Raw genomic sequence first — 27,389 nt, 5'->3', positions numbered from 1 at the left:
TCCTATATCATTGTGGTATGACTTATGCAAAGCTCTGACTAACAAAGAACAGCCTCCTCCCATCGACCAGGAAGCTGCGCTTACTCAAATTCTGTTTTGGTTGAGTTTTTCAGGTTTTAACAGGCACATCAATGAATGACCAATGTATTGGCTTTAAAAAAGCTTTCCCACACTTGCTAATGGCACATGTTGCTGCATTTAATTTGCATGCTCTAATGACAATTTGTGAGCTTTTATCAAAGCGGCCTCAACAAAGTGGCGTAGGTTTTAAGTCCAAACTAAATCTGACTTTTTTTTTCAAAGCGAAATTTGTAAACAATAGCTTGGCTGGCACTCCCCTGCCTTGCATTCTTTGCTTTTTCATCTAGTTCCCCAGTATATTTCCCAGAAGAGCCTAGAGCGTTTGTTTCGGAGACTAGTTGAGACAGGTTTGGGTGGATCACATGCCGCCCTCCCCCATCCGCTCTCACACCTGAGCTGGAAGTCACACAGACTCGCTCTCTGTGTTTCCATGGCAGAAAAGGAGGGATTAAATAACAAAGCCTATCAGATGAGTGTGGGTCACGGTAAGGAGGGACGTTTCCACAAGGATGGTTCACCCTCACCCGTTTCGACTCGCATTGTAAACCGTTTTTAAAAATAAAAACCATGCAGTTCATTTTAAACGAGTCAGTTTTGTTAAGGTTTTGTTACATCTTTGGCTTAAGAGTACGTATAGTCATAGTTTTCATATTTCAGGTGTTTATGTAGCTCACTAGACACTCTGCATTCCTGCTGTAATAATACTATGAGTCAGGGCGGGTAAACTCAAGATACCAAAACAATGGTAGATGGTGACTGAACATGTTAGGCTACAATACGGTTACAAGTAATACACCGACATAATTGATAAATGGATTTTAATCGGTGTAACGATGTGAGGCAGTCTGCCAGAAGAACAAAAGGAAATGCTCCTATAAAAGCAACTTTGTGACTAATGGGAGTTTGTGACATGGGGAGAATATCTGGTTTTTAATTAGAGTGGATTATTAGGGAAATGTCAAGAAGTGTGGCAACCGAGGGAACGCAAATAAACAGTCATTTGGAACACAGATGACAAGAAACCAAACAGTTATTCGTTCTTGTGCCATTTCCCGCTCTCTTATTGTTGAATGCATATGGCAAAGAATTCTTTGAACTGTAGCTGTGTTGAATTCATTCAGGTATATGTATTATAGGTACTCTGCCGTTCAAACGTTTCAAATGATCCAGATGCGAGAAGCAGGATGTTTATTGTTGGAAAATAATTCCAGAATAGTTTTAAAAATTATACTGATCAAAGAATCATGGTTCAAAGCAGCATAACTGTTTTCAACAGTGATGATAATAATAGTAATATGTTTTTTGAGTTGCAAATCAGCATTTTAAAATAATTTCTGAAGGATTATGCGACACTGAAAACTTGAGTAATGATGCTGAAAATTCTGTTCTGTGTCACAGGAATAAATTACACGTTAAAATGATTTAAAATAGACAACTTTTATTTTTAGTTTTGTAATAATATTTCACAATTGTACTGCATTTTAGATTCAATAAATGCAGCCTCGGTGAGCATAAGAGATTGATGAGCAACTTTTGAAAAGAAGTGCATTAACATAACTGAATTACTTTCTCCCATATTATGTATCTATTTTGAAAAAAAAAAAAAACTATTTGAATATGGCCATTTATTTAAAACTGCGTAATAGATAATTATAGAAAATACACTTTAGAAATAAATAAATACAATTTGGTATGACATTATCTGTCACAGTGTCCCTTGTTCAATGATGTCAGTATAATAAATCCTTCCAGTTTCTATCTCCTGCAGTGTATCTCTTTACGAATCTCACACCCCATATTCATTACACAATGTTACAATATGTTCTCTCAAAAACACCTCAGCTGTCCAATATTACTCCATGTTGGTTTCCCAAGACCACACGTATTTTTCCGGTAATACACTTCGCGTTTATCATAATCGGTTCATTCTTTCTGCATGCTTCAACATGCTAACGTGAGATGATATTCCAGCGTGGGAGGTTACATAACTCTAGTGTTACTCATCCCGCCATCGCAACACATTTTTGATTCCAGTTTTGTCAACTTCAGCAAGCCAGCACGTCTCTCAACAATGTGTGGCCTACATATGAGGTGCACATTATATGACGAAATAATACAATGTGTTTACTTGGTGTTTTGAGTTTCGATATTTCTTATTGGGTCAAGCCTGAAAGATACTCCAATAAAATCCAAATAAAAGTATTTGGGTGAACCTCATAAAAGCCGAAGAACAGTTTCATTGGATTTTTTTTTTTCTATGACATTCTTGACAATTGAACCAAAAAATAGCAAGACACCAATACTGTACAAAACTCTTTTAACTTATGAATTTTAGCATAAATGAATAAATCACACAGTGTTTTGTACAGTATTGCTGCTTTTTTGATACGCACACGTACATATATATGAGAACTGAAGAAAAGAATTCCCAAAAAGTACAATGTATGGACAAAATATGTTAATGACAATTTGGTGGAAAATCCTATCCTCATAAAAATATGTCGGTGTGAGCAAACAAACAAACAAAAACAAAAGTAGTACGCTTCAATTTCTATACGCAAAGTGCTATTATTTTCAGGCGGAACCTGACTTGGACATGTTTATGTAATCTGATGATTTTAATGAGAACAGCCGTAAGTCAGGTCACCCTCAGATGCATTACAGGAAGTATTATATTATCTAAAGAAATATGACACTTGTATCATTTCCAGATTCCCTTTGATGTGAACTGACATATCGTAAATACAGTGTTTTGGACGCTAACTGGGGATTTTGAACTAGGTAATGGACTGACGTATGTCCTGAGCGAACACCATCGCACACTGTGTAGTTAAAGGAGGGTGGGCGCTTTGCTGGGTTTGCAGGCGGCTGGAGGGGACTTGCTCCTCGACTCCTTGCTCTTCTTCATCTCTCCAGATAGAGCCAGCAGCAGGGCCGGGGCGGACAGGTGGTGCGCTGCTGCTTTTTGTTGTTGTGTGCAGTTGATGTAGCTGGCTACGAGCAACGTCACGTCTCGAACCTCAACAACACAAGACAGCAGAGAAATACAGTGAGTCATGCTCTATATACTCTACATAGCAAACAGAAGTACTCATGGGTCTCTGTGTACTTTGGTGTGTGTGTGTTCTCTCTGTGTAAAAGAGAATACACTCTATGTACACTAATGTTCAAACGCTGGTAAGATATTTTTGGCTTTCGAATAAGGCTGCATTTATAGGATCAGAACAGTAAAACAGTAATAGTGTGAAGTAGTCAAATAACTAGTTATTTTTCAGCATTCTTAAAGGGATATTCCACCCAGAAATGAAAATTTATCAATTACTTACCCTCCACTTGTTTCCAACCTGTATTAATTTCTTTCTTTTGTTCAACACATAAGAAAATATTTGGAAGAATGTTGGAGGTAATTGTTACTTCAGTAGTATGGGAAAAAATATTATGGAAGTCAATAGCTACCGTCAACTCTTTGGTTTGGAACCATAGGAGGGTGAATAAATGGTAATTTATCATTTTTTATCATTTTCATTTTTGGGTGAACTACACCTTTAATTCAAATGAAAATCTGATCAATTTTAAAGTCTCTTTGTCACATGAAAGTATTAATTTATTACTGGCCCCAAACTTTTAAACACTCCTGTACAAAACCTAAATATTTCACATAGTTTTTACACAAATTGCAACAGGTTTATTTCCACGACAACAACAACAACAAAAACAATATACCCACCTTTGACGGGGCCATTGCAAACAGATGCTTCTCTGTAAACTTATCTTTGGATGTGTTTGTGCTTGAACTCAGAGCTACTACTAGCATGAAGTCCTGAGCGCATGCTCCAAATGTCACAATGCTTTTATAAGGGTAGGACTGAAGGACTTTCTAAGAAAAAAAAAAAAACATGTAGTGAAAACTCAATTTATCTCTTCACAAGTGATTCGGAAATACTCTGTAGAGAATGCGTTCGCTCACTACAGAGTTGAGCTCCAGCGTGCTGACTCCATCTTCGTGCACTGCGAGCCAAACACGCATGTTCTTCTGTGAGGGAGCTACAGACTGAGGGAGATAGAGAGGGACATTAACAAATAATGCCACACCATTTACAGTCATCTCCGGATTTAGAGGGACACTCACCTCAGCCTCAAATAGTTTGGCTCCAAAAAAGGACCACTTGCGAGCCACGGTCAGGTAGATTCGTATGCACTCTGATGAACTCCGACCTCTCAGAGATGCCCACCGGGTAGAGAGCCTCTGCAGCAGCTGCCTGAGAACATGCGTGTTTCAGTGCATAAGATGGCCAAACAGACTCTTCATGTCCACGTTATGAGATTGTGTCATGCATTGGGGGCACAGATACCTCATTTGCTCGTCAGTGCAGGAGTGACGGTAATGCTTTGGGTAGAAGCGCTCGAGAACCTGCTTCAGGGTTTGGTTGGATTTGGTCTGTGCAGCTCCTGAACTGCCTGGACTAGAAAACGGACGTTCAAAGTCCCCAAACTCCACCTCCACAAAAAACAAGAAATTATGTTTACTTAAGTAGATGACTGTATTAGGACATTGAGATTTTTTTTTTTTTTGGATGGTGACATTATTTCTCTGGAAATTAAGCACATTTCAACTGGCACTATTGTCCATTAGCAAATGATTGCAATACAATGAGTATTTTTTAAGATGAATAGTAGAACAAATACTACTGTAATGCATAAATGCATAAATAATATAATTTTTTTGGCAAGTTACAGTATGATTTATAATAAGTTTAGCTTATTGTCCGTGTAAGGATATATATATATATATATATATATATATATATATATATATATATATATATATATATATATATTTTTTTTTTACCATGCCATCATTTGCTACTTTTCAGATGTCTTTTATGAAAATTAGATTAACATTTTTTTAAATATAAAAATTCTATTCAACTCAACCCATTCAACATTCATTTGTATGCATAAACTATAATGATCTAAACAAAAATTGTTAATTCTTTCATTACGTGTCATGTGTGAATGATTCTTAAAAATTTTTGTTTTTTCAAATTCCTTTTATTAATTTGGTTTTGAATTGACTTGGAAACTGTTCAAATAAGAACAAATAAATAAATAAATAATGGTACCTAAAATTGAGCTATTTATTTTAGGCAGGAATCATGCAGAATTCACAGGTTATGGTTATGAAAGAACACTGTTAATATTTTGTTAGCATTTAGCATTGGAGCCGATCTGAAAAAAACAAGCCAATCAGATCCATGTTGTGCCTGAGAGTCATTTTCAGCATTTGCTTGTTTGGTTGACTTGTCTTCAGGGGTGTGGTTTCAGACAGAGGGTGTGGCTTTAAATGCAGTGGGCTGTTTCTGAACCGGTCTGTGAGACGCATTAATGTCCCGAGAAGCAGCACTGTGTACCTGAGCAAGCAGGGCGGCCATTTCTAAAGCCAGCTCTTTGTTGACAGGGAAGTGGCCGGCTGTAATCGTATCATTAGTTTGGTACGCCAGGAGCAGTCGCTCTCTTTCGGTCTCCCCTCTCATCTGCTGGGAGAAGTATAACCTAGAGGAAACAAACTAGCGGTTAGTCACAAATTGTGGCCTTTCAGAAACAGGCATTTGGTTAATGTTTAAGAATTCGTGCCCTACCGGTTCTTGTAAGTGAGTTTGACCGTCCTGGCGTTCTCTGATTTGCCTGTGTGCTGCTCCTTCGAGGCCTGCTCCCATTTTGAAATAATGTCACAGATCTGAGGACACAGCACATTTTTTAAGATAAAGACACGAAGCGCAGCTTCTAAAATGATAGGGTGTTTTTGTGTCAGTCCGACCTTAAGGTTTCCCTGAAGACAGTGCTCAAGGTCCTTGCCGGTGGGGTCATCAGAATAAAGGCTGAAACCAGACTGACCAGTTTTCCTCATGCCTGTGTCCTGGTTCAGACGACTCTGAAACTCCTCCACCGTGGTCGATGCATCAAAACTAACAACCTGACACACGCACACACAGACTGTTAGATCAGACAGATAGATATTGTGTATAGTATAGTAGTGTATATAGTGTATAGTAGTTGTAGTCATGATTCGAAACTTTTCTTTTCTTTTCTATGGAGTTATCACACTTTTTTAACTGAATTTCTATGAATTTCACGTTTATTGGATTTAATCATTTGATAGAGTGGTCTGGATGAGTAAGTTTTTTTCCTCTCTTAAAGAAACGAGTGCTTATATTCAACATATTCGGCACATATCACATATGGTTTTAATAATAAATAGTATAAAAATATGTAAATAATCATGATTAATCACGTTCAAAATAAAAGTTTTTGTTTATATAGTTTTTGTGTGTGTAATATATATATATATATATATATATATATATATATATATATATATACACAAACATGCAGTGTAAATGTTGAAAATATGTACATGTATTATATATATATATATATATATATATATATATATATATATATATATATATATATATGTATATGTATATATGTATATGTATGTATTATATACATGCATGTGTGTCTATTTATACTTACATAATAAATATACACAGTACACAAACATATATTATATACACAAATTTTATTTTGTATGCGATTAATTGTTGCCCAGCACTGACAAAAATATTATATATATTATCAAATCGTCATATTAAACCTTTTTTTTGAAAGATCATACACCGCTAAGGGATTGGAGTAATGATGCTGAAAATTCAGCTTTGCCATTAAAAAGTTATTTTCAATTAAAGATAATTTCCAGATATTTCCAAATATTGCTGTTTTTACTGTGATATTTTTAGATTTGTTGATAGGCATAAATGTAATACACACACACACACACACACACACACACACACACACACACACTGATATGTTTAAGTTTACATGACCGTGGGATATTTTTTTAAGAATATTTATGCAACTTTTTATATTCTGAAAATTGCATTAGGTATCAAACCCAACTTATTAAGATCATGCTTTTCTTTTCAAGCTACAGGAAAATGATGCATATTGACTACATCAAGATTTGATTCCATGCAGTTTTTATTATATTAATATATATATTTTTAATAATACTTTCATTGCTCTTTTTGATCATTCTTTTTTTAATTTAAAAGAGCTGCAGGGCAGACGTAGAAGACCATAGGGATGACTAAATAACAACAGACTGCTGTGTCACGGGTGTGTGTGGACCTGGTAGGTGTTGTTGAGGAAGTGTACAGGGACGCTGAAAGGCAGAGAGTGATGATAAGGGTTCCTGAGTAAGATTGACAAGATCTCCATTCGCGACGATCGGGCTTGCCTGTCTCCCTTCTGCTGCGTCCGCTCCAGTGAGCGCTGACAGTAAATGGCATACTTTCCCACTTCCGTCCTGGGAAGAAAGCAGACCGTTAAAGCAGACCGTAAAAGACCGTAAAAGATCGTAAAAAAATCCTAAAGCTGGTCGCACAGCGGACGAGAAGCGCGTCGCCGCGTCACGCGCTTACGTTGTTTTGAATCGTTGCTAGGCGACGCGGACAGACGCTGCGGGTGCGCGCACGCTCGTAGAAACGCAGCTGTTTAAAAAAAAAAAAACATGGCGCGGCGCGTGTATTCTCGACGTAGTTTCGACTTACCTGGAATCTCCATGCCTTTTGAGATGAACCTGCAGGTACCAAAGAATAGGTTGCGTGGGCAGAAAAAGACCGACGCACAGAGCCAGGAACTGCCACCCCTGCGTCACAGGACATTAAAACTAAACACACGCTCTGAGGAGAAAGCCATCGCTCCCTCTAGTGGTGCGTGTTCGGATCTGACCTGCAGGGGTCCCGGCGGTCCGTACGGCTGCCTCTTCCTCGTCTGTTTGGTGAGCTGGCAGTAGATCTCGTTCTGCAGCTCCGGGTGGGTGAGACACACTTGTAACGCGCACTGGGCGAGAGTCACGTGATAGTCTATGGCCGGGGTGTCGATGGCCACGTTGATGAAGAGCTGACACGTCTGTTAGGAAAAGAGAAAAGCAGTGTTTCGCCTTGTTTTTTTTCACGGGTTCTCCCCTCTAAATGTGTGGAGTTTAACCTTGAAGAGCTTGATGGCTTCGGTTTGCAGAGCTTGTGAAGGAAGGGTGGAGAGCGGAGATGATAGCCCTTCCTTAGTGAAGCAGAGCGCCGGGTGCCTCCAGACCTCAGACCCTGACAAACAACGGGACGCAGCATTGTTTTTACGTCGCTACAGTTTAAAACGGCAGCATGGGGTTGAAGTAAACAACTGAATTTATGATGTAATGTTTGCCGTGCTTATATTTAATAACATATGTCAGATCGGTCCCAGCCTCGAGCAGCACAGCCGCACACCACAGTCCTTTCATTTGGAGGTGTTTACTACCAAACGCTTGGGGCCCCGGAGAGCTGAAGTGGCCCCCGCAGGCCATAAGGAACTGCACTTTTTTACATTACGGCCTTGTTGGCGTATATACATGAAAATGAACCCGAAAAAGTACTTATAGTTAGGATAGTTCACAGAAAAACGATTAAAAACTCCCACTCCTGTCGTTTTAAACCCGTGAGACAGCAAGGGAGCTGAAAGGTAGTCGATATCGAAATAAGTCATCGGTTTAGTTTTCTTTGCTTCCAAGAAGTATTTTCATAATTTCGTAACATTGCGGTTGAACCGCTGATGTCCCGAGGACTATTTTAACGATGTCTTTATTGTTTTTCAGGGCAGAACGTTGAACGTGGCTGTGTTGCTGCCTATCGCAGGGTCAGAAATCTTTCGGAGTTCATCCAAAGCATCTTGATTTGGAGACGAACAAAGCTCTTACGGGTTTGGAACGACATGAGGGTGAGTAAGTAATGACTGAATTTTCATTTTCGGGGTTCACTAACCCTTCGACCAAGGCCCCCACCAATATTCATTACAATATTTGAAGAATCCAGTTCTTTTTAACCAATTTTTTTTACACAAATTTGTTCATCCTTTACTGAAGAAAGATTAAGAATAACAATTTTAATGAAAGTTTTGCAGCGTAACTAAACCGTATCTCTGTTATAAATAAGCCTGTGTATCAGCTCTCATTCAACAAACTGAAATCAGTGCTAGATTTGTGCCTTGTATTCATTTTAGTATTACTGTATATAATAGTTATTATTCAAGTTATATTTTATTTTTCAAATCAATTGAGAAATTGATTACTATTGCAACAACAATATTGCACTGTAAAATAATAATACTAATAACACACACACACACACCTCAAAATTTGCTGTTGTGTTCACTGGCCATCTGATGCATAAGGGATCGACAGTATTTTAATATTTAGTATTACTGGGACGCATTTTACATAGCTGATTTTTTTGTGGTGGAATGTCTTCCCCTTGTACTTTATACATTCCACCGCGACCAAATATATGAAATGAACTTTTACCTGGATCTGCCTCTACGCGGAGCAGTTTACCAACCAGCTGCTCGAACTCAGTCCCCACCTGCCCCACTGCGCTGCCCGCGGCCACAGACAGATGGTACAGCCAGGCCGTCTACAGGACAGGGACACAGACACACGTTCATCATCTTTAATATATCCCTGTTGCCAGAACGACATTAGAGCCGGAGTTAAACAGAAGTACGCATACTAACATCAAACGAAGTACTATAAATAATACACATTAAACTCAGTGACGTGGAGCTGATTGCACGTAGTGTACAATTAAATGAAAACGATTAAAGTTTATAAAAGCGATTAGCTGAAATTATCATTTGCAATATGGACAAGCATTTAAGGTAAAATAAAGTACACGATCTACGCCAGTTCAAACGCGTCACGTGCTTCGTTCTTTCATTTCTGTATAAATATAGTCATGTATTAAAGTACATTCGAATGACACGGATTTACATTTTACTAACCGTACAATTTACTCATTTGACATTATTACAAAGCAGATTTAAAAGTGTGTTTAATTTAGTCATGAAAATTATTTAATTTATTGTTATTATTGTCTTCAAGTATTTTTTTCTTATATATACTTTAAAGATTTGAAATACACTCGGCAACACACGCTTTAAAAAACTTAGATTTTTTGTGTCATGTTTTCAGCCAAAATATCAAAACATTCTTAAATCGAATAATTCATTTTTTTAGAAAAAGCAAGTCAAAATTAAGTTAAAGTTTTCGCTGAGATCAAGCAAAATAATCTGCCAGTGGGGTAAGCAAAATAACGTTTTCATCTTGAAATAGTATTATTTTGCTTAGCCCACTGGCAGATTATTTGGCTTGTTCTCAGCAGAAACTTGTTTTTTCTGAAACCAAGACAAGATTTGTGTAGCAAAAATCATTTCTAGGTATTTCGGTTAGAAACGTTTTTTTCATTCAGCACGATTAAGTGCACTTCTTTTTTTTTTTAACTCAACTGATTACGGCTTGCCTACCTTCTCATGAGGAGAGCTGATGAGCAGGAACGTCGGGTCCTGATTCGCTGACTGGACGGAGAGCGTGTGCTGAGCAGAGACTTCAGCTACGTCACATGACTTGTGCGCTTCCTCCACGCGGGCCTCCCACAGTTTGATCTGACCCAGAGGAAACTGGGACGGGGAACACAACATCAGTGCACGCACGCATACAGAAGTCCTTGGCGGGATGACCGTAATATAATGAGACAGTAGACCTTGTCCTCTTGATTTCTGAAGTAGTAGAGAGTCTTCCCGAACAGTGCACACCACACATGCTTAGAGTAGCCGTGCTTCACCTGAAACAGTCAGAGACAGATATTACTGCTTTACGGCAACCTTGGTGTAAATAAGAGAAAAAAAAAAAAAATCTCAAACATTTGAACAGTAGCATATACACTAACATGCAAAAGTGTGGGATCAGTAAGACTTGTAACGCTGCATTCATTTGATTGAAAATACAGAAAAAAACAGCAATCTCGCAAAAGGTTATTACAGTGTAAAATAACGGTTTACATTTCCATATACTTTAAAATGAAATGTATTTTTGTGATGCATATGCTGATTTAATATAAGAATTATCGTTGCTATATCAATGCATTCTATGGCACCTTTAACATATGAGTTTTAATTACTTTCAAAAAAAGAAAGAATAAATATGTACTGACCCCAAACTTTTGAATAGTAGTGTATATTGTTAGAAAATATTTATATTTTAAATAAATGATTTATTTATTTTTTTATTCATCAAAGAATCCTGAAAAAGGTATCACGGGTTCCCAACGAAAATATTAAGCAGCAAGATAATCAGCATATTAGTATGATCTCTGAAGAATCACTGAAAACAATTGAAAAATTTCATCAAATTTGCATCACAGGAATAAATCTGATTTTAATGTATATTAATACCAAAACTTTTTTTTAAACCATAATAATATTTCACAATGCTACATTTTTCCTGTATTTATGATCAAATAAATGCAGCCTTTTTTGGACTTGTAGTGTACCAAAAAAAACAAACATTTTTCATCTTTCCAACAGTGTACCTTTGTCAGATGTCCTTTCATGACGGGCCGTGTGTCGGGGTGAGTGAAGAGCGGACTAGCGGCTTTGATCTTCAGGACGCTCTGGAGGACCCTCAGCCACTCCTCCAGCAGGTTTGGAGAGTCTGCTTTCAGATTACACACACTCTTACCTGTCACCACCTGAAGGGACAAAACACCAGTCAGACTGTCATGTGAAATAATCTGACACGCGTGCACACACACTTTACCTGAAGCATCTGTTTGCCATCACCACGAGCTATAGTGCTGCATGCGTTCAGCTCGATCTGGCCTTGGGGTTTACGGATCACGTCGCTCTATGAAATAAAATCCACAGGAAAACCTAAGATCGGGTCATTACTATGAGAACGTTACGAATGAAAGAGACGCAAGAAATAAAACTGACTGGTGATTTGTAGTAGAGAAGCTCCCCGTCCTTCAGTACAAACCAGTGTCTCTTCCACGTTTTCTTCCACGTCTTTACCATCTTGAGCAGGTACCCGGACTTCTCCATAGACTCCTGGAACGTGACACATTCTCAGTCGGTCTGGTGTGTGTGTGCGTGCGTGCGTGTGTGTGTGTGTACACGGGTCTTACAGTCTTGCCGTTGTCGGTGCTGGAGGAGCAGGTCTTTGGGAGTTTATTTTCAGGTTCGGAGCACTCTGTGTCAGTGGAGTAAGCATCAGGTGGGATGGCGTAGTCGCTCTCAGATGTCATGGAAGATAATGACACGGCTGAGAAAAAACAACATTCAGTGACTGGGGTAGTGTGATAAAATACACTTGCTTTTTCCCTAAAGTTCCATAGATTTTTTCAGGATTTTAATTGGTTAATTTAATCAGCCAAAACACGTCCATTCTGTTTAAATTTGCTAAACTGTTTAATCTTTTGAAATGAAATCAATGCAAAATAAGGATTACTAACGTTAAAAACTAAAACTATAAAAAATACAAAGAATACAAAAACAATAAACTTATTTTATTTCAACTAGTTGCAAAATTTTTCTCAAAATTTATCTAGTTTAAATTGATGCACTAAAACTAAAGGTGAAATAACATTTAATAAAAACTTTATAGACATATTTAAAGCTAATAAAATGGAAAAACACACATAACAAATTTACAAAAATAAAACAAACCTCAAAATATCAGTATATTACATATTAAAGTCTCTCTCAGCTTCTTCACAATATTTTTTGTGTTATATATATAACAGAGGTTTACCGTTATTATTTATTTAATATCTAATTTAATATATATTTTTATACAATATTTACGTATCTGAACTAAATTAAAGGCTTGCATGCTTATGTTCTAATTCATTATTTACATAAACATTAATAGCATTAATAATTAACTACAATTTTAGTTAATATATTTATTTTCATATCAAAATAAAATTGTTACAATAGTTTTTTGCTATGCTACTAGTGTAATTTCTCAAGTATCGGTACTGACTGGTAAAAACACTTGTACCTCTCTTAAGTGAGCGGGGGCTTTCATGGCTACTGCTCTTGTGTGACTCTGATCCAGAGGTCTGGGAGCTCTCCTCCTCTCCAGAGTTAGACTGGCACTCCTCCGAACTGTCCTCCTCCTCAGAACTAGACGACTCCTCGGAGAACTGACCGCTGCTTAACATAGTCGCCTTCTATGAGGGTCAAAACACACATTGCAGTTAAGAAAACGTAATGCAAATATCTCCTCCTGTTACTGATAGAAGTGCTGACTCTAGAGCAAATAATGACGCGCACACACACACACACACACACACACACACACACACACACACACACTCCTACCCCTTTGTGTGTGGCAAAGAGAGGAGTGCTTGTGTTCCTGTAGATGAGGGATGTGTAGAGCATGTAGGCGGGGCATGAGGATGGGTGGGAGGAGTCTGGAAGAAGGGGATCGGACGATATGATTAAGGTAAGCAGAAATAACCATAACCATAAACTAAAACTACAGCTCCTGAAATCAAGAAGATTAAATGTAGATAAGAACTTACTTTGCGGACATAAATTTTTTTTAATGCAAATATTAATTTCATTTAATTTTTACATTTTCTTCCCACAAATATTTTCCAATAAGGCAAAAAAGTGATACAAAATACTTTTCCATTTGAATTTCATATCTAATTGTCAAAAATAATAAATAATAATAAAGACAATTCTAATTAAATTCTTATGTAAACTATATATTATATTTACACTGTAATATACATTTTTTTAATTTCAGAATTTATTTTACGCCAATTTTAAAATTAATTAAACCTTTTCGCTTTGCAAAAAAGCACTGCATGTGAAAGACCGAAATGAAGAGCGATCAACGAAGGGCAGCTGGATTGAGAATATGTGAAAATGGACCAAAAACACGAACCCACACCTTTATTAGCGACATCCGTGCACGACGTCTCTAACAGACGGATTCCAGATTTTGCCACAGCGTATATTCTGCTCTCCTGCAGAGAACCGTGAAAACACAGGTTTACCACAAGAACCGAAACGGCAGAAATGTCGTATTAGCTGTACTTCCTGTGGCGTGACTCACCCAAGAGGGCAGTCTGTGCAGCGGAGGGGTCGGAGGTTTACTCCCGGGCACTTCGGGCGTTTCATCCACGTGCTCTCGCTCGCCAGTCTCCATCGTTTGGTCCGTGTCCGTTTCCTGAGGCCGTAGGGGACGTAGCATGCTGATGGCGTTTCGAGTTCTCCCGTGGGCGGCTTCACTGTACAGCGGAGGCTGACTCAGATGCTTTTTAGCCAATGCCAAACTAACGTTGAACGCATTTGGGTTGCGCAGTCGGGGCTGTTTGGGGGAGGCCGGGGTGTCTTGGGAGTCCTGGGACGGGGTGGGCCGCTTCGGTGTGAGAGCTGGCGTTAATATGGGGCTGGGAGTGTTTGCGTCGCTGGAGGATGACGAGGAATCGAGACGTTGTGACTGGAAGCGTTTATTCAGCTCATCCGAGGACCCGTCCTCAGCCTCGGCCTTCTCGCCGTCCTTTTTTGAAGCGCTCTTTGTGCCGGGAAGGCAGAGTCTGGAGCACTCCACGCGCTGCATGTCGTCGTCAAACAGCGAGCTGCTGTCGTCTGAGGCCGTGTGGTACGTCTCACTGGCGGGTCGACTGAAACGCAAGCCTCCAAACAGACTCCTCTCGCCTTCGGAGGCAGCACTGGACAGGAGAGAGGACACACCACAGGACAGCGTGTGTCCGGGACTGTCCCGCTCATCCTCGTCCTCTGATCCTGCCTTCGGGCAACGGACAGCACACTCGCTTTCTGGATAGTCTTCTTTCAGTCCAGAATCTGCATCAGAGCAAACACACAGACTTGGTGAAAAGGCGAATACATGTATTAAGTACTTGATCTATTAAACGTCTTAAAGGAGCAGTTCACCCAAAAATGAAAACGATCTCATCATTTACTCACCCTCAGGTAGTTCCAAATTTGTATGAATTTGCTGAAAACAAAGGAAGATATTTTGGAGAAAGTTTGTAACCAGTCTGTTTTGAGTCACCATTGGCTCTCATAGCATTTTTTCCCCTACTATGGAAGTCAATGGTGACCAAAACATTCTGGAACTGCTCGAGGGTGAGCAAATGACACATTTTTTTTTATTTTTGGGTGAACTACTCCTTTACGTTAACGGGACCAACTGATTCAATTTTGCAAATAATTGTGAAATGATTCATTTTAATGATTCAGACTCACTTAGTGAGTTAAAATGCATTCATCAGAATGAATGCTATATGATTCCTGGTGGACTTTCTTGAAAGATGCATACCAAGGCTGCATTTATTTAATAAAAAATATTATGAAATATTGATACAAAAAATCGCATATCTATTTATAAGATATTTTGGAACTGCATTTTTTTCTTGTTATTCAAAGAATTTTCAGTCTTGAGTGTCACATGATCCTTCAGAGATCACTATAAACATGCTGATTTAATGCTCAAGAAACATTTTTTGTTATCAGTATAAATAGCTGAGCTGCTCAATATTTTTAGGGAAACCATGATAACATGATATATAACGATAAAAAACATTGCTGTCTTTACAGTTACTGTTTAATATGTCTTTTGTGAATAAAAGTTTTAATTTCTTAATTCATCTAATGCAGCGCTTTCAGTCAGACAGCTACAGCTGTCAGTTTCCTGACCAGTAGAGGGTCTCCTGCAGTCTGTGTGTGTGGGGTCACGCTCCGGCAGGGTGCTGATGCTCTTCTGGGACGGCTCTGGGCCCGTCAGTACTTGAGGGCTCTTCCCTCTGATTTGGAAACAGCCAAAAGTCAGACTGCTGAGCCGCTGGGCCTCACCAACACCGGGCTGGATTGAACCGCCAGAACCCGAAGTCAGCTCCACGCCTAAAACACAACACAAAAACCTGAGCATTAAACATTATGGCATAACATTTCTTTATCTTTTTAAACCTTTAAGCCTAATTCCTGTTACGTATTGATTTACATATTACGTCACATCACATTTATTTGCGGCTATTTGGGTTGTATTCCTTAAAATTGACATTTCTATATACGCTATATTAAATAAAGCATATTGTATTGTGGGATAAATGCAGCGTGCTTTGTTTCAAGCTGCACATTTTGGCAAAGGTCTGTGCAGTGTACAGTATGCATGCTACATACTCGGTGTTCATTTAAGTCATGTTTTTGGCTTAACACCGGACCTACTGCAGAGCTAGCGGGAGCAATGCGGCCTTGCATGTGATCACACGCATGAATACCTTGCAGTCGTCTTCTCAGGTCTTGAATCTCAGCCTCCTGTTGTTGGTTGATCTCTCTTAGAGAGGCGTTCTCTACATCAAACTGTAAGAGTGAAACAATTAGACACGATTTACTTCCTTCCACCAATTCTAACGTACAAAAAGCACAAACTTACTTCATTCAGCTTCCTCATGACCCACTCTTTGATCTTGGCTGCTTTTTCTTCAACCGTCTTGGCGTCTTGGATTCGGTTCTGTTTCTGAAGTCGCAACGTAATGGATTTAATCAGGCCTCTATGATCTAAATCTGATGGTTTTGGAGAGCGGAGTTTAGACTGACCTGTTCCTCCAGCTGTTGCTCAAGGGTGGCAATGAGCTCGTCTTTCTCCTTTAGCTGCGTTTGAAGATTTTGACAGCGCCTGAACAGCCGAAGCTCTGAATCACACGACTGGACATCTGATGCCTTCAGACGCTCTTCCATCCACTGCACCTGAAACGCATTCACACATTATTATATAAAAAAAAAAAAAAAAAAAAAAAAATATATATATATATATATATATATATATATATATATATATATATATATATATATATATATATACACAAGGGTTAGAGAAAATGATGTGACCACACATTTTTATGGATGTAAATATAATTTGTGTAGAAAACTTTCTCCTGCCTCCTCTTACTCAGAAATGACACTCACGTGGGTTGCCAGATTGACAAGCAAAATTTACAATGGAAGGGGACAAGCCTTACACACAAATTGATTTATTTGTGTTTTAATATTACTCTGTGCGTAGATCTTTTTAGACAGACGCAGAGACAAAGTAGTATCTGTGATCTCGCTGCGATATGTGTGTATGAGCGTTATTATTATTTACCTGCTGGTTGGCCTCATACGCCCGGCGCTCAGCTTCCAGTACCTGCGTCTCCAACTGCTGCATCTGAGAGAGCAACAAGCACTGCTTAACTGAATGGGAAAATGTGCCGTGTTTGTGCACGAATATGTATAAACATGAGAATTATTAGTATAAAAGTCAATATAAAAATGCATAACATTTTCCAAGCATGACTGGGAAGAATAAGTCGGTTGGTATAGTTGAGTGTGTGGTAAACCAGAGGTAATAATTCAGTTGCCGGTCATTTTGATGATTGTTAACTGTCATTAAATTCAGTGAAATTTCAAGGAATTTTGACCACTGTACCAATCATATTTTTCGAGTTAATCTCTATTATAAATTTTCTAATCCACTTGCCAGTGTCATAAATGTCTCCCTCACATTCTGTGGTTTAGTTGTCATCAGATTGGAGTTGATTTGAATGGGTCTCGGAGAATGTGAAGCACTAGTAAAAATGTATTATATTTAAATAATATCATTATTGTTTCTCAGTACTGTCATTTTATTGCATTGTGAGAAATAATGAGAAATTAGGGGTGTATTAAATAAAAAAAAATGTCTACAAACTTCATTAAAAGGCATATCCTTTATTATAACTGATAATTATTTTAAGATAAATGATATTTATTTGCAAAGGTGCCTTTGCAAATAATTAGTGCTTTATCAATATGCATAAAATACTACTAATACTACTAATATATCAGTATTGTTCACATAAGTATATAAAAAATGTCAATTTCAATGGATAATATTTTTGTTATTTTTTCTTATGTATTTTTGATTTTGACCTCAAACTACCACGATTAACACAACACCACACACAATTAATGAGATTTGCAAAACCCTGAACATTTTGGGGTTAAATTTGCCCGGTGTTGTGTGCTTGTTTCTGTTTTGGCAGGAGCTCCATCAGCAACCTGTTTCTCTTCATACAGTTCCCAAAGGAGAACAGACAAATATGACCTAACACACTGCTAATAGTTACTGCTGCACTCACATTTTCCACTCAACACCATACAAAAGTGTTTTTATGCATCTCTCTGTGTGTGTGTGTGTGACCCAGTGATATTCTGATCTTTATAGCCTCTTTTCTGTACAAGCCTCCGTCGTTAAAGATGCCTAATAAGTTCCAACACACAAAAGCGCCATTGACAAAACTATCTTAATGATGACTCTGGAACAGTCCCGTCCGTGTTCTGCTCTAGTTCTTAAGCTAAAGCAGATTTTGTTGGATCTGTTAATGGTACATTAGTCAGATCTTGATGAATGACGCAAATCGCCGATTTGCGGATGGATGTTTTTACAGACTGCGCTTAGTTTTCCATGATAGAAGTCTATTGATATTCAAGGTTTATGGAGCCAATGCCTACTGGACTAAACCAAAGGGCGTGTCCACCGAAACTCACCGATGGTCAGAAATACATCACGCACTCATTATCTCTCTCGTCCACACACTCTCCCCACGGACTACTCATACACACGAGCTTAATGTGGAACTAACTACATACATGTTTGTACCGCAACAACACACACACACACACACACACACACGGGTACACACCCAACCTCATCTGTGGTCAAGCTGGTCCACCACTGCCCAACGGTGCAGATATAGAAAATAAAAAATAGCAGAGTAATTACAGACTGTCCTGAGAACAGCTGCACAAACCCAGACAGACTCTGAACGGTTCAGCCACAGGTTAGCGCTACATATTAAGACGCGCTGATATCTAAAGGTCGTTATTGAAGACTTGGTGAAGGCGCGTGAAGAACACCTAGCGTGTCTAGCGACCGTCTGATGCATCTGATCGCCTGGTGCTATATACACTTATATTCAAACCTTTTCATTTTACATTTTATTTTAAATAAATTAATGCTTTTTTTTGCAAAGGTGCATTACACCGATCAAAAGTGACATTTATAAATAAATTCAAATAAATGCTGTTCCTTTGAGCTTTCTCTTTATCTGAGGATCAAAAAAAAGTTTTGTTTATTTTCATCTAAAAATATAATTTATCATTCCATGTTGCGATTATCGTAATCATCAATCGCGACTACAATTGCAAGGGAATAATCTACAATTAATTTTTGTCATAATCGTGCAGCCCTAATATCTCTGGTAATAATAAATGTCTCTTGAGCGTCAAATAAATCAGCATGCGATTTCTGAAGGGTCACTGGAGACTGCAGTGATGATGCTGAAAATTCAGCTTTACATCACAGGTATAAATTGGATTTTAAAAAGATCTTAAAAAACTGCCTTTTTGCTAATAAAGTAAAAAAAAAAAAACTAAATGTAGCCTTGGTGAGCAGAAGAGACTTGACGACAGTAAACCTTAAAAACATCTTAAAAATGAATGGTTGTATAACTTTAGGTTGTCTGGGTAATTGAAAATTTGGCTAAAAGTTGTGAAAAACTTTTTTTATCCACATTTACTAGCAACATCGACTAAGAAAACAGCCTATTTGATCTTCAGTGTCAGTCTGACTTGCTACTCTGACGCTCAATTCAGTACACAAGTGAGCTGTCTTCAGAATGAAACAGATTCAGTGATTTTGCTTACTCATTTTGACATATATAACTGATAAAACATGGCCAGGAGTTAATAATTTGCGGCCCCAATATAGCTAGCTTCTGTTCTTTGTGTCACGTGCATGGTTTCATACACTTTGAGTCACAAGTGCAACAAGTGCATTGTTCTGTTTGACCAGAAGATGGAGCTCTAGGAGGACGATGCAGTAATTTGAAGCAATAAAATGTCCAGCATCATACATTTTCAAATAAATATATCAATACTGGTGAAACAAGCAATAGAGGCCGCTGATGTTGCAACAACAGGAGCTCGGCTTTATGTAATTGATCGGTGACTTGAGGTGGTGACAGCCAATGGGAGTGCTGTAAACCAAAACAAACCAAAAAACTGCACGGATGCTCTCATCAGTTTTCACATGCAAACTTTAAATTTCCATCAGCAGAATCTTCTACAATCCCCCTCACTTCTCTGCTCCATATGCTCCTGGCTGCAGTCAAGTCTTCCATTCCATGCATTCCATCCTCGGCCTTCTGTGGCCGGCCCGCCCTGCACCCCTCATCCAGCCTCCCTCCACGGGCCAGCTCACAAAAGCCTGTCTGTGTGACAGCCTTCACTGCACCACGGCTCCAAATTCCCCAGCGTCACCCGGCCTCTGCTCCACACTGCACTGCAGCAGCACACTAGATACTTAACTAGAAGCTCGCCTTCCATTGCTTAAGTTAGCATTTAAAAAAAATACTAGTTAGATGGCTATTTATTATGTGGCAAAATCATAAAATACCATAAAACTTTCACGTATGTGACCCTGGACCGCAAACCTAGTCTTAAGTCCCACGAGTATATTTGTAGCATTCAAACCTCAGAAACATATCACAATAAAACAATACCTGTAACGTCACTAAATAGTACAATGCTCTGGCTACTGCCGGCCAGATGTGGAATCAATCTGAGGGTGCCGAGCACTAACCTACAACAGATTCCTGCTTCACATCATACGCTCTCAGTGGGTGAGAACACAAGTTCATATGTATTTGACTGCACATGAAAGTTGCTGTACTTTTACCATAATGGTTTAAAAGAAAGGTTTGCATCTGTTCATAAGCTGGATGTGGCGTAGCCACTGAAGTCTTCGTGTGCGTCTTTGTGACATTCTTTGAGGATGGCTCACATCGAAACATTGCTGTTTTGAGTTTCTTTGCACGATGAGCAATCGCTGTCCAAGTCTGGTTGATTCATTTAAACTTCATCAAACAGGATGTAAACCATGGGGGGAAAATGACCTACATTTCTCCCAACAAACCACACTTAGATTAGCATATATGTGTTTGTTTGTGTATGTATTTAGCATGCTAACTTCCTGTATAGTGTGAGGGCAGGCATTTCCTCCCTCGGGAGTCTCAGTGATTAAAGGATAGTTTGTTTTACCACATAGTTCATCTGTCTCTCTCCTCCCATTTTGCTCCCTCTCTTTCCCTTTCACTCTTATACCATGTTGTCCATCATACAACATGTGAAAAACTACAAAAACATAATATATATATAAGTGAGCAACTATATTTATTGTTACAATTCTTTTTAAAGGTATGCAAATTGGTGTAAATTGGGTCTTTAATTCATAGACACAACTTAGTAGTAGGTTTTAGCATCACAGGATACAAGAATTCGCTCCATGAAGTTGCATATCCTAATTCACCTCCTAAAGCACCATTGCTTAAAACACAGCTTAAAACACAAATCTACAAGTAGTCTGCATTTAATAGATTAGTTGAGTGGGTTTTGGATCACTAGTTGATCATCCTGCCCCTTCCTACTTCCCTACTTTCTTTATCCTGTGTCTCAGTCCTTCCCATTCATTCCCTTCCTCTGTTTTTTTCCACCACAGGATTAATCTCTGACATGTCCTCAGCTAAACTATGCTTCCCGGCTATCTATATTTTAACAGCTCAGCTGATCCAGGACCTACAGTGAGAGGAAAAGTCAGGAAAGAGGCCCTATGTAAACATTTAATGGCAGCTTTTAATTAGTGCAATAAGGGATTCTGTCCACATATGCAAGGGAGGAATAATAGATGGCATGCATAAGTGAGGCCAGACTCTACCCAGCTGCTAACAATAACATGCCTACTGATGAAGGAGTGAGAAACAATTACAATGAGATTCTCATGTGATAAACTATACTGTTGAATCGACATCATAGGGGTTAGAGGTCACGCTTACAGAACTGAGACTGAGGCTGCATTCGAAATGACGTGTTTGCATACTATATACCAATAGTATGAGACAAGTATCCAGATCATCTGTTACTTCTGACAAATCCCTGAAGTGAAAGAGGGAGATGGGAAAGGAGTTTTGCATGAACTGCCACTAGTAATTTTTGTTTTTTTTTGCATGCAAAGCTATTCTCGTAGCTTCGTAAAAGTTATGGTTGAACCGCTGGCATTACGTGGACTATTTTACAGATGTGCCTTAAAGGTACACTACACTTTTTTTTGGAAATAGGCTCCCTCTCCAACTCCCCCAGGGTTGATATGATGAGTTTTATAGTTTTTGAATCCATTCAGCTGAACCCTGTGTCTAGCAATAGCACTTTTAGCATAGCTTAGCATAGATCATAGAATCCAATTAGACCAGTAACATCGCTTTCAAAAATGACCAAAGAGTATTTTTCCTATTTAAAACTTAACTCTTCTGTAGTTATATTGCGTACTAAGACCAGCGTAAAAATGAAAATTTGCAATTTTCTTGGCTGGTATGATTAGGAACTATACACTCATTCCGACGTTATAATCAATGAAATTTGCTGTCATAACATTGCAGGCGTAGTGATATCACGCAGCAAGCTGGGGACTATTTTGGAGCACCAATGATTGGTTCGCTAAACGATTGACCAACGGTTGAATCGTTAAAACTGCTCAAGAAAGAGCATCATCACAATAGCTGACTATACATTTCCTAAACTTGAACTCTCCCCAAGGGCAAGACATTTAAAGCGCACCGAATAGATCCTGAGACTGTAATTCAAAGAAGATTCTGCTATCCCAGAATGCAGCAGTCTGGAGCCCTGTGGTCAGGCGTCTGTTTATATTAACCTCTAATCTGCTCTCCCTCGAGATAGGGCAAAGAAATAGGCCATGGCACGCATACACACACACACTTTTGTGGAAATGAAAACCAAACATGGAAATGAGCAAATACTTTAATAAGTGGCTTCTTTGCCTTTCCTAGAAATCCCTTCGATTGAATATCTCAGCAATATAAATACATTAGAAGGGCGGTGACAGTTACAGACAAATCATACGCCTGTCCTGTTATTACTTTAATAAAAGATGGCTGGGGTGGGTTGAGTTTTACTTGCTCAGCTTGCGGTCTGATGATTTTTTTAAAGGTCCGAGAGCAGACCAGCAGGCCGAGCGAAGGGACTCTGAGACCAAGACGTAGTGCGTTTGACTGACCTTTTCTGCCGTGAGCTCTCGGATCACGCTCATTTGTCCACGGAACTTGAAGAGCAGGGCCTCGAGGGCCATGTACTTCTCTTTCCACTCCCCGCCTGTGCTTTCATCGCCCTCCGCCATGCCGTCACCCCTCAGGCCCTGCCACATCACGCAACATGAGGTACACAGTAGAAGACCAATCAAAAAGATAAACTAGGAATCAGATGTAGGACTGGTTGGGTCATATATAAAGAGAAACAATTATCTTCATGCATCTTTACTCTAAGGTCTCAAGCTTTTGACCAACCAGCCAAATTTTAACATTGAAAAGTGGTTAAGATAATGCCGTTTAGCCCTGCAAACATTGAAAAAAAACACTAAAGGTTAATCAAAAATCGACAATCAATCCGCTTTTGTTCGCTTATGTTGAGATGAAGATGTTTAAACACTGCTGCAATATCATCAATGTTGTTTCCTTTTCGGTTGGACAGAGAGGCGCTGAAACATTCTCGGTCTCAGATGGCAAAAATAAGCGTTTGAGGGCCAGGCATGCAGAGCCCTTGACAAACTGACCACCACTACACAAACAAACCTTACCAGCCAGCACTGATGCACCATCATCACACTTTTCCATCATAAAAGTTTTAATTATGAAAAACACGTGTCAACTGATGCAAAGCAGGTGGGTCTCTACAACTTCTCTTAAACTCTTGGTTATAATAAGCTCTCGTTATAGCATTGGCACGGGCACAAAGAGAGCGCAAACATGTGCTGAGCTCAATTAAGCTGTCCTGGTAAATAAGACCGAGGGTTTGAGTCTTAACCAGTGAGGATAAAAACAACATGTTTCACCGTAGAACTAACTTCTTAAGCGGAAAATGTAGGGAAAGTGAGCCAAAGTGGATAACAGGGTCATTATGTAGACCTCGAATACAAGGATTTGTACATGGAAGTTCAGAAAGGTTATTAGGCTATATACTGAGATGAATACGCTCCTTTTCTAATCGTGAAAAGTAGAAATTTGTGTTTAGTAATGACGTCCCCAATACGGTACACGTATAATGCATATGTCACGCATGAATTTCCATCTCAGCAGATACTGATCCTATTAAATGTTCTGTCAGTTTTACTACGTGAAACAGATATAAAATATATACAAATATGCAGTGATTCAAGATAACATTATATATAGTACATACAGAATTTAACCTTAAACGGTCTTTGGGTATGTTATATGTTAACTCTTTATTTACCATTTAGCTGCAGTTAGTTATAGAATGATGATGCAATAGGTATAATTAGAGTTGTATTCATGAAAATTAATAGAATAGAACAGAATAGAATTGTTTGATGTTAAACGAATTTCAGTTATATCAACTCAATAAATAGTGTATTTCAAACGTATTCAGTATATTAAAAAATAGGTAGAACCATCAACAGGGTACATGATATTAATTTTAGAATTTATTTATATATATACTATAAAACTTTTGTATTTGAATAAGTAGAAATAGAAAGTCCAGTACTTTAATATCGTATTGCCTTTACCTAGACACAAAAAACAATACTTTTTTTAATAGTTAAATATTTTATCCTTACCCTGCAATCAGTGTAACAGTGCTGAAGATGGAACTCGTTTCACACCATAATAAAAATAATATTCCGTTTTGTCGAAGTCGTTATTGCTCTAATGACCTAATTATGTTATAAAGAGCGACCGTTTTCAAGCTCAAAGTTTTCACTCCAGCATCGTCCTGTGGAAGTAGGCGGGATCAGGGGCGTGTTTTTGCGATCAAACAACGGCTCTGGGTGTGGTTAAGCAGCGGTGACGTCATGTCTGATTGACTTTGTCGTGGACCAATCACTCATCAGAAGCACTCTGCCTGAACCAATCGCATTAGTACTGGGCGGTCTCTCAGCGCGACTCCGGAATCGACGGGTCACACGTGTGTGTTATGTTGCTGTGGGGATATTTATTTCTTTTCTAAACTTTTTTTTTTAACGTTACTTGCTTTGATACAAAGGTATGAAACTATATTTTCGTGTTTTGAATGTGCAGTAGAACGGGGTGTTGTGTGTGGATAAGATGTGTGTGGAGAATGTAATGTAAATAGCTGCGGGAAACGGTAGCAGTTAACTGACTAGCACTACGTTAGGTTGAGTCCGAGCTCTTACGACTTCCTTAAGCTGATCTCCAGCACTAGTTGTAAGTAATTTTTTGATACACACCTGCAGTTATTGTTATGTTTTAGATCAAGTCATGGTTGCGAAGAAGAAAGCACCTAAAGTGGAGGCTGTAGCTTTGAATGATGTCCAGCTGAGGAGCCTGACAGGTGAGTGACGGACATCGACTTTTAGTGGTAGCGCATAAGTTATCTGTAATATTTCATTGTTTCTCTCAGATTCCCTGTCTGTGGAGGGGGACAGCAGATCCGCAGAGCTTGCTCAGGTCCTGAAGGACAGTTTATCCTCCTCTGACCCGGTTGAGCAGATCCAGCTCATCTCTAAGGTCGGTCTGCATCACATTCATCTTGTAGATGTTCACTGAGATACGCTGAATGTACTGTAATCGCACAACACTTCATTGGTTTGTATGTTGACTGCAGGCAGGCTTCCTATTGGAGCAGCTGAGAGAGGATGAGTGCCCTGTCGGTCCTTTGCTGCAGGCTTGCCTGAGCACACTAGCGTTCCTGTTCACCACACTGCCGGCTAAAAACCCGCTTAAGAGAGCCGTCGCAAGGTTCCCGTCTCAATCCTGTCACTCAAAAATCAATGCATACTTGAAAGAGATTGAATTCTGTGTGCCTTGTTTGCATATGTTCTATTTAACGTGTCGCCATCAACCTTTTCTCCTCTGTCAGCGCACTAGGAAGTGGCCCGGATTGGCTGCGGGAGCAGGCGGTTGGCTGTCTGTCTGCGAGCCTGTCTTCCTCTCTCTCCTCTACGAGCTCAGATCACTGCTCACACTTAACAGATAGCATTACTTCCTGTCTGGATGGCTTTAAAATGGGTATGTTTAAGATTTGTTTAACATCACACCTGACAAATCAGTCAGCTATGGAAAAAATGATTATATTTTGACGTCACTACAGGAAAATAACCTGATTTATGAGTAAGGTTACGTAAACGCAGCTGTCAGGTTACTGGCTGACGGTAATCGATGATTCTTGAGCAGCGCGTTAGGACGATTTCTGAAAGATCGTGTGACACTGAAGACTGGAGTAATCTAGGATCACAGGGATAAATCAAAAATGAAACGTTTCTGACTCCAAGCAGTAGCGTGTGCCGTGCAGTGCATTTGATCATTGTTCTGCTCTGTTCGCAGGTGAGGAATGTGTTCACCGTTTGCTAACAGAAGGTGAGTATTAAACCCTGTTAAACCCTTTCTGCAAACTCGGTCAGGTTATTTATTCATTTTTTCCCCCTCATAGTCCTCCAGTTCTTCCAAAGGGATTTGAGTTCTTACGTGGAGCAAAACAGGTAAACCTAATCCCTATTACCCAGAATGCTTCTTTCACCTGCGTCTCGTTGTGTATGTGACGTCTGGTGGTTGCTGTTCAGGGGTTTGTCTGGTCGTCACGTGGCCCAGGCTCAGCTGATGCAGTCATGTCTGGCAGCGGTGAAGGCCTCAATGCTGGTGCTCCAGAGGTCTCAGGAACCCATCGGTGCTGCCGTGTTTTCAGCTTCAGATGACCGATCTGATCTACATCGGGCTCTCGGTGGACTGCTCAGCTGCTATACGTCTATCTTGACTGATGGTATTGTGTTGTTTGCATTTATTTACACTTGTTTTATATATATATCTATTTCTGTAGATTTTTGTATTATACTTAAGTTCTTGTCCCATCTAGAGGAGTTTGTTCAGACGGTCCAGAGCACTGCCGGGATGGCCGTGGTTTTGCTCATTAGATCCATTATGGGCGATGGAGATGATGTACCCGTCATAGTAAGTGGGATGAGGCTTGACTCGCTCGATTCGTGGCCGGGGAAGCGCTGTTAAGCGTGAGGTGTGTTTCCAGGTTGCGGGTCTCCTGCAGTGTTCGGTGGACGCGGGCAGCATCGCCTCCCAGTGGCTGAGACAGAGCTGCGCAGGGCTGTATGAGAGCGGCAGGCCTGCGGCGGTGGCTCTGTATCTGAGTCATGGAGCTCTGGCTATGCTCAGCTGGAGAGGAGCGACCCTTGGGCCACAGGCCGAGAAACTGCTGCTGCTCATACCCGAAGTGCTCCTGTCTCTAGATACAAGGTATTAAAGGATAGCAAATGAATC

At 39.4% G+C, this 27,389-nt stretch overlaps 2 protein-coding genes and 1 long non-coding RNA gene across 7 annotated transcripts in view; 2 read left to right on the top strand and 1 right to left on the bottom strand.

The window, feature by feature from the left end:
- Window positions 1-1,663: 1,663 nt before the first annotated feature.
- Window positions 1,664-24,879, bottom strand: plekhh2 (pleckstrin homology domain containing, family H (with MyTH4 domain) member 2). Its single transcript, XM_043255728.1, has 30 exons — window positions 24,722-24,879; window positions 23,144-23,281; window positions 17,141-17,203; window positions 16,594-16,743; window positions 16,430-16,513; window positions 16,275-16,356; window positions 15,694-15,897; window positions 14,087-14,838; window positions 13,922-13,997; window positions 13,339-13,433; window positions 13,016-13,187; window positions 12,138-12,274; window positions 11,947-12,060; window positions 11,771-11,857; window positions 11,544-11,702; window positions 10,716-10,796; window positions 10,480-10,632; window positions 9,482-9,590; window positions 8,137-8,249; window positions 7,879-8,058; window positions 7,698-7,795; window positions 7,276-7,453; window positions 5,900-6,055; window positions 5,721-5,818; window positions 5,493-5,634; window positions 4,434-4,579; window positions 4,211-4,340; window positions 4,049-4,132; window positions 3,809-3,958; window positions 1,664-3,100 (listed from the first exon to the last, which is right to left on the bottom strand). Exons 2-30 carry the CDS (start codon window positions 23,261-23,263, stop codon window positions 2,912-2,914), a joined length of 4,302 nt encoding a protein of 1,433 aa, XP_043111663.1. The 5' UTR covers window positions 23,264-23,281; window positions 24,722-24,879; the 3' UTR covers window positions 1,664-2,911.
- Window positions 2,993-11,675, top strand: LOC122356721. 3 transcript variants are annotated; one of them, XR_006252372.1, is made up of 3 exons: window positions 2,993-3,130; window positions 8,777-8,898; window positions 11,539-11,675. It is a non-coding gene; the product is annotated as an uncharacterized LOC122356721 (long non-coding RNA). The 3 variants fall into 3 exon arrangements; XR_006252373.1 differs by lacking the exon at window positions 2,993-3,130 and adding an exon at window positions 7,797-7,927; XR_006252374.1 differs by lacking the exon at window positions 2,993-3,130 and adding an exon at window positions 7,830-7,962.
- A 162-nt stretch (window positions 24,880-25,041) lies between the features above and the next one.
- Window positions 25,042-27,389, top strand: part of thada (THADA armadillo repeat containing) — a 79,745-nt gene continuing 77,397 nt past the window's right edge. For all 3 annotated transcript variants that reach the window (XM_043256156.1, XM_043256155.1, XM_043256154.1), the window contains exons 1-10: window positions 25,042-25,146; window positions 25,375-25,455; window positions 25,525-25,631; window positions 25,729-25,862; window positions 25,984-26,132; window positions 26,448-26,480; window positions 26,554-26,602; window positions 26,684-26,880; window positions 26,974-27,068; window positions 27,142-27,365. In XM_043256156.1, coding sequence (XP_043112091.1) covers window positions 25,383-25,455; window positions 25,525-25,631; window positions 25,729-25,862; window positions 25,984-26,132; window positions 26,448-26,480; window positions 26,554-26,602; window positions 26,684-26,880; window positions 26,974-27,068; window positions 27,142-27,365 — 1,061 coding nt within the window. In that variant the 5' untranslated portion in view covers window positions 25,042-25,146; window positions 25,375-25,382. The remainder of the gene's footprint in view (window positions 25,147-25,374; window positions 25,456-25,524; window positions 25,632-25,728; window positions 25,863-25,983; window positions 26,133-26,447; window positions 26,481-26,553; window positions 26,603-26,683; window positions 26,881-26,973; window positions 27,069-27,141; window positions 27,366-27,389) is intronic.

This window comes from Puntigrus tetrazona, chromosome 13 (genome assembly GCF_018831695.1).
Source record: "Puntigrus tetrazona isolate hp1 chromosome 13, ASM1883169v1, whole genome shotgun sequence".
Taxonomy (NCBI): domain Eukaryota; kingdom Metazoa; phylum Chordata; class Actinopteri; order Cypriniformes; family Cyprinidae; genus Puntigrus; species Puntigrus tetrazona.
Note: the sequence above shows the minus strand (reverse complement) of the source record. Positions and strands in the feature narration are given on the sequence as shown.

What these genes read in the sequence shown, in the direction of transcription:
- plekhh2 (XM_043255728.1), bottom strand. Translation starts at nt 23,263, where the DNA reads ATGGCGGAGGGCGATGAAAGCACAGGCGGGGAGTGGAAAGAGAAGTAC. An exon ending in GAGAGCTCACGGCAGAAAAG is followed by an intron (nt 17,204 to 23,143) that starts GTCAGTCAAACG and finishes TTGCTCTCTCAG; the next exon opens with ATGCAGCAGTTGGAGACGCA. An exon ending in TTCTCTACTACAAATCACCA is followed by an intron (nt 11,858 to 11,946) that starts GTCAGTTTTATT and finishes TTTATTTCATAG; the next exon opens with AGCGACGTGATCCGTAAACC.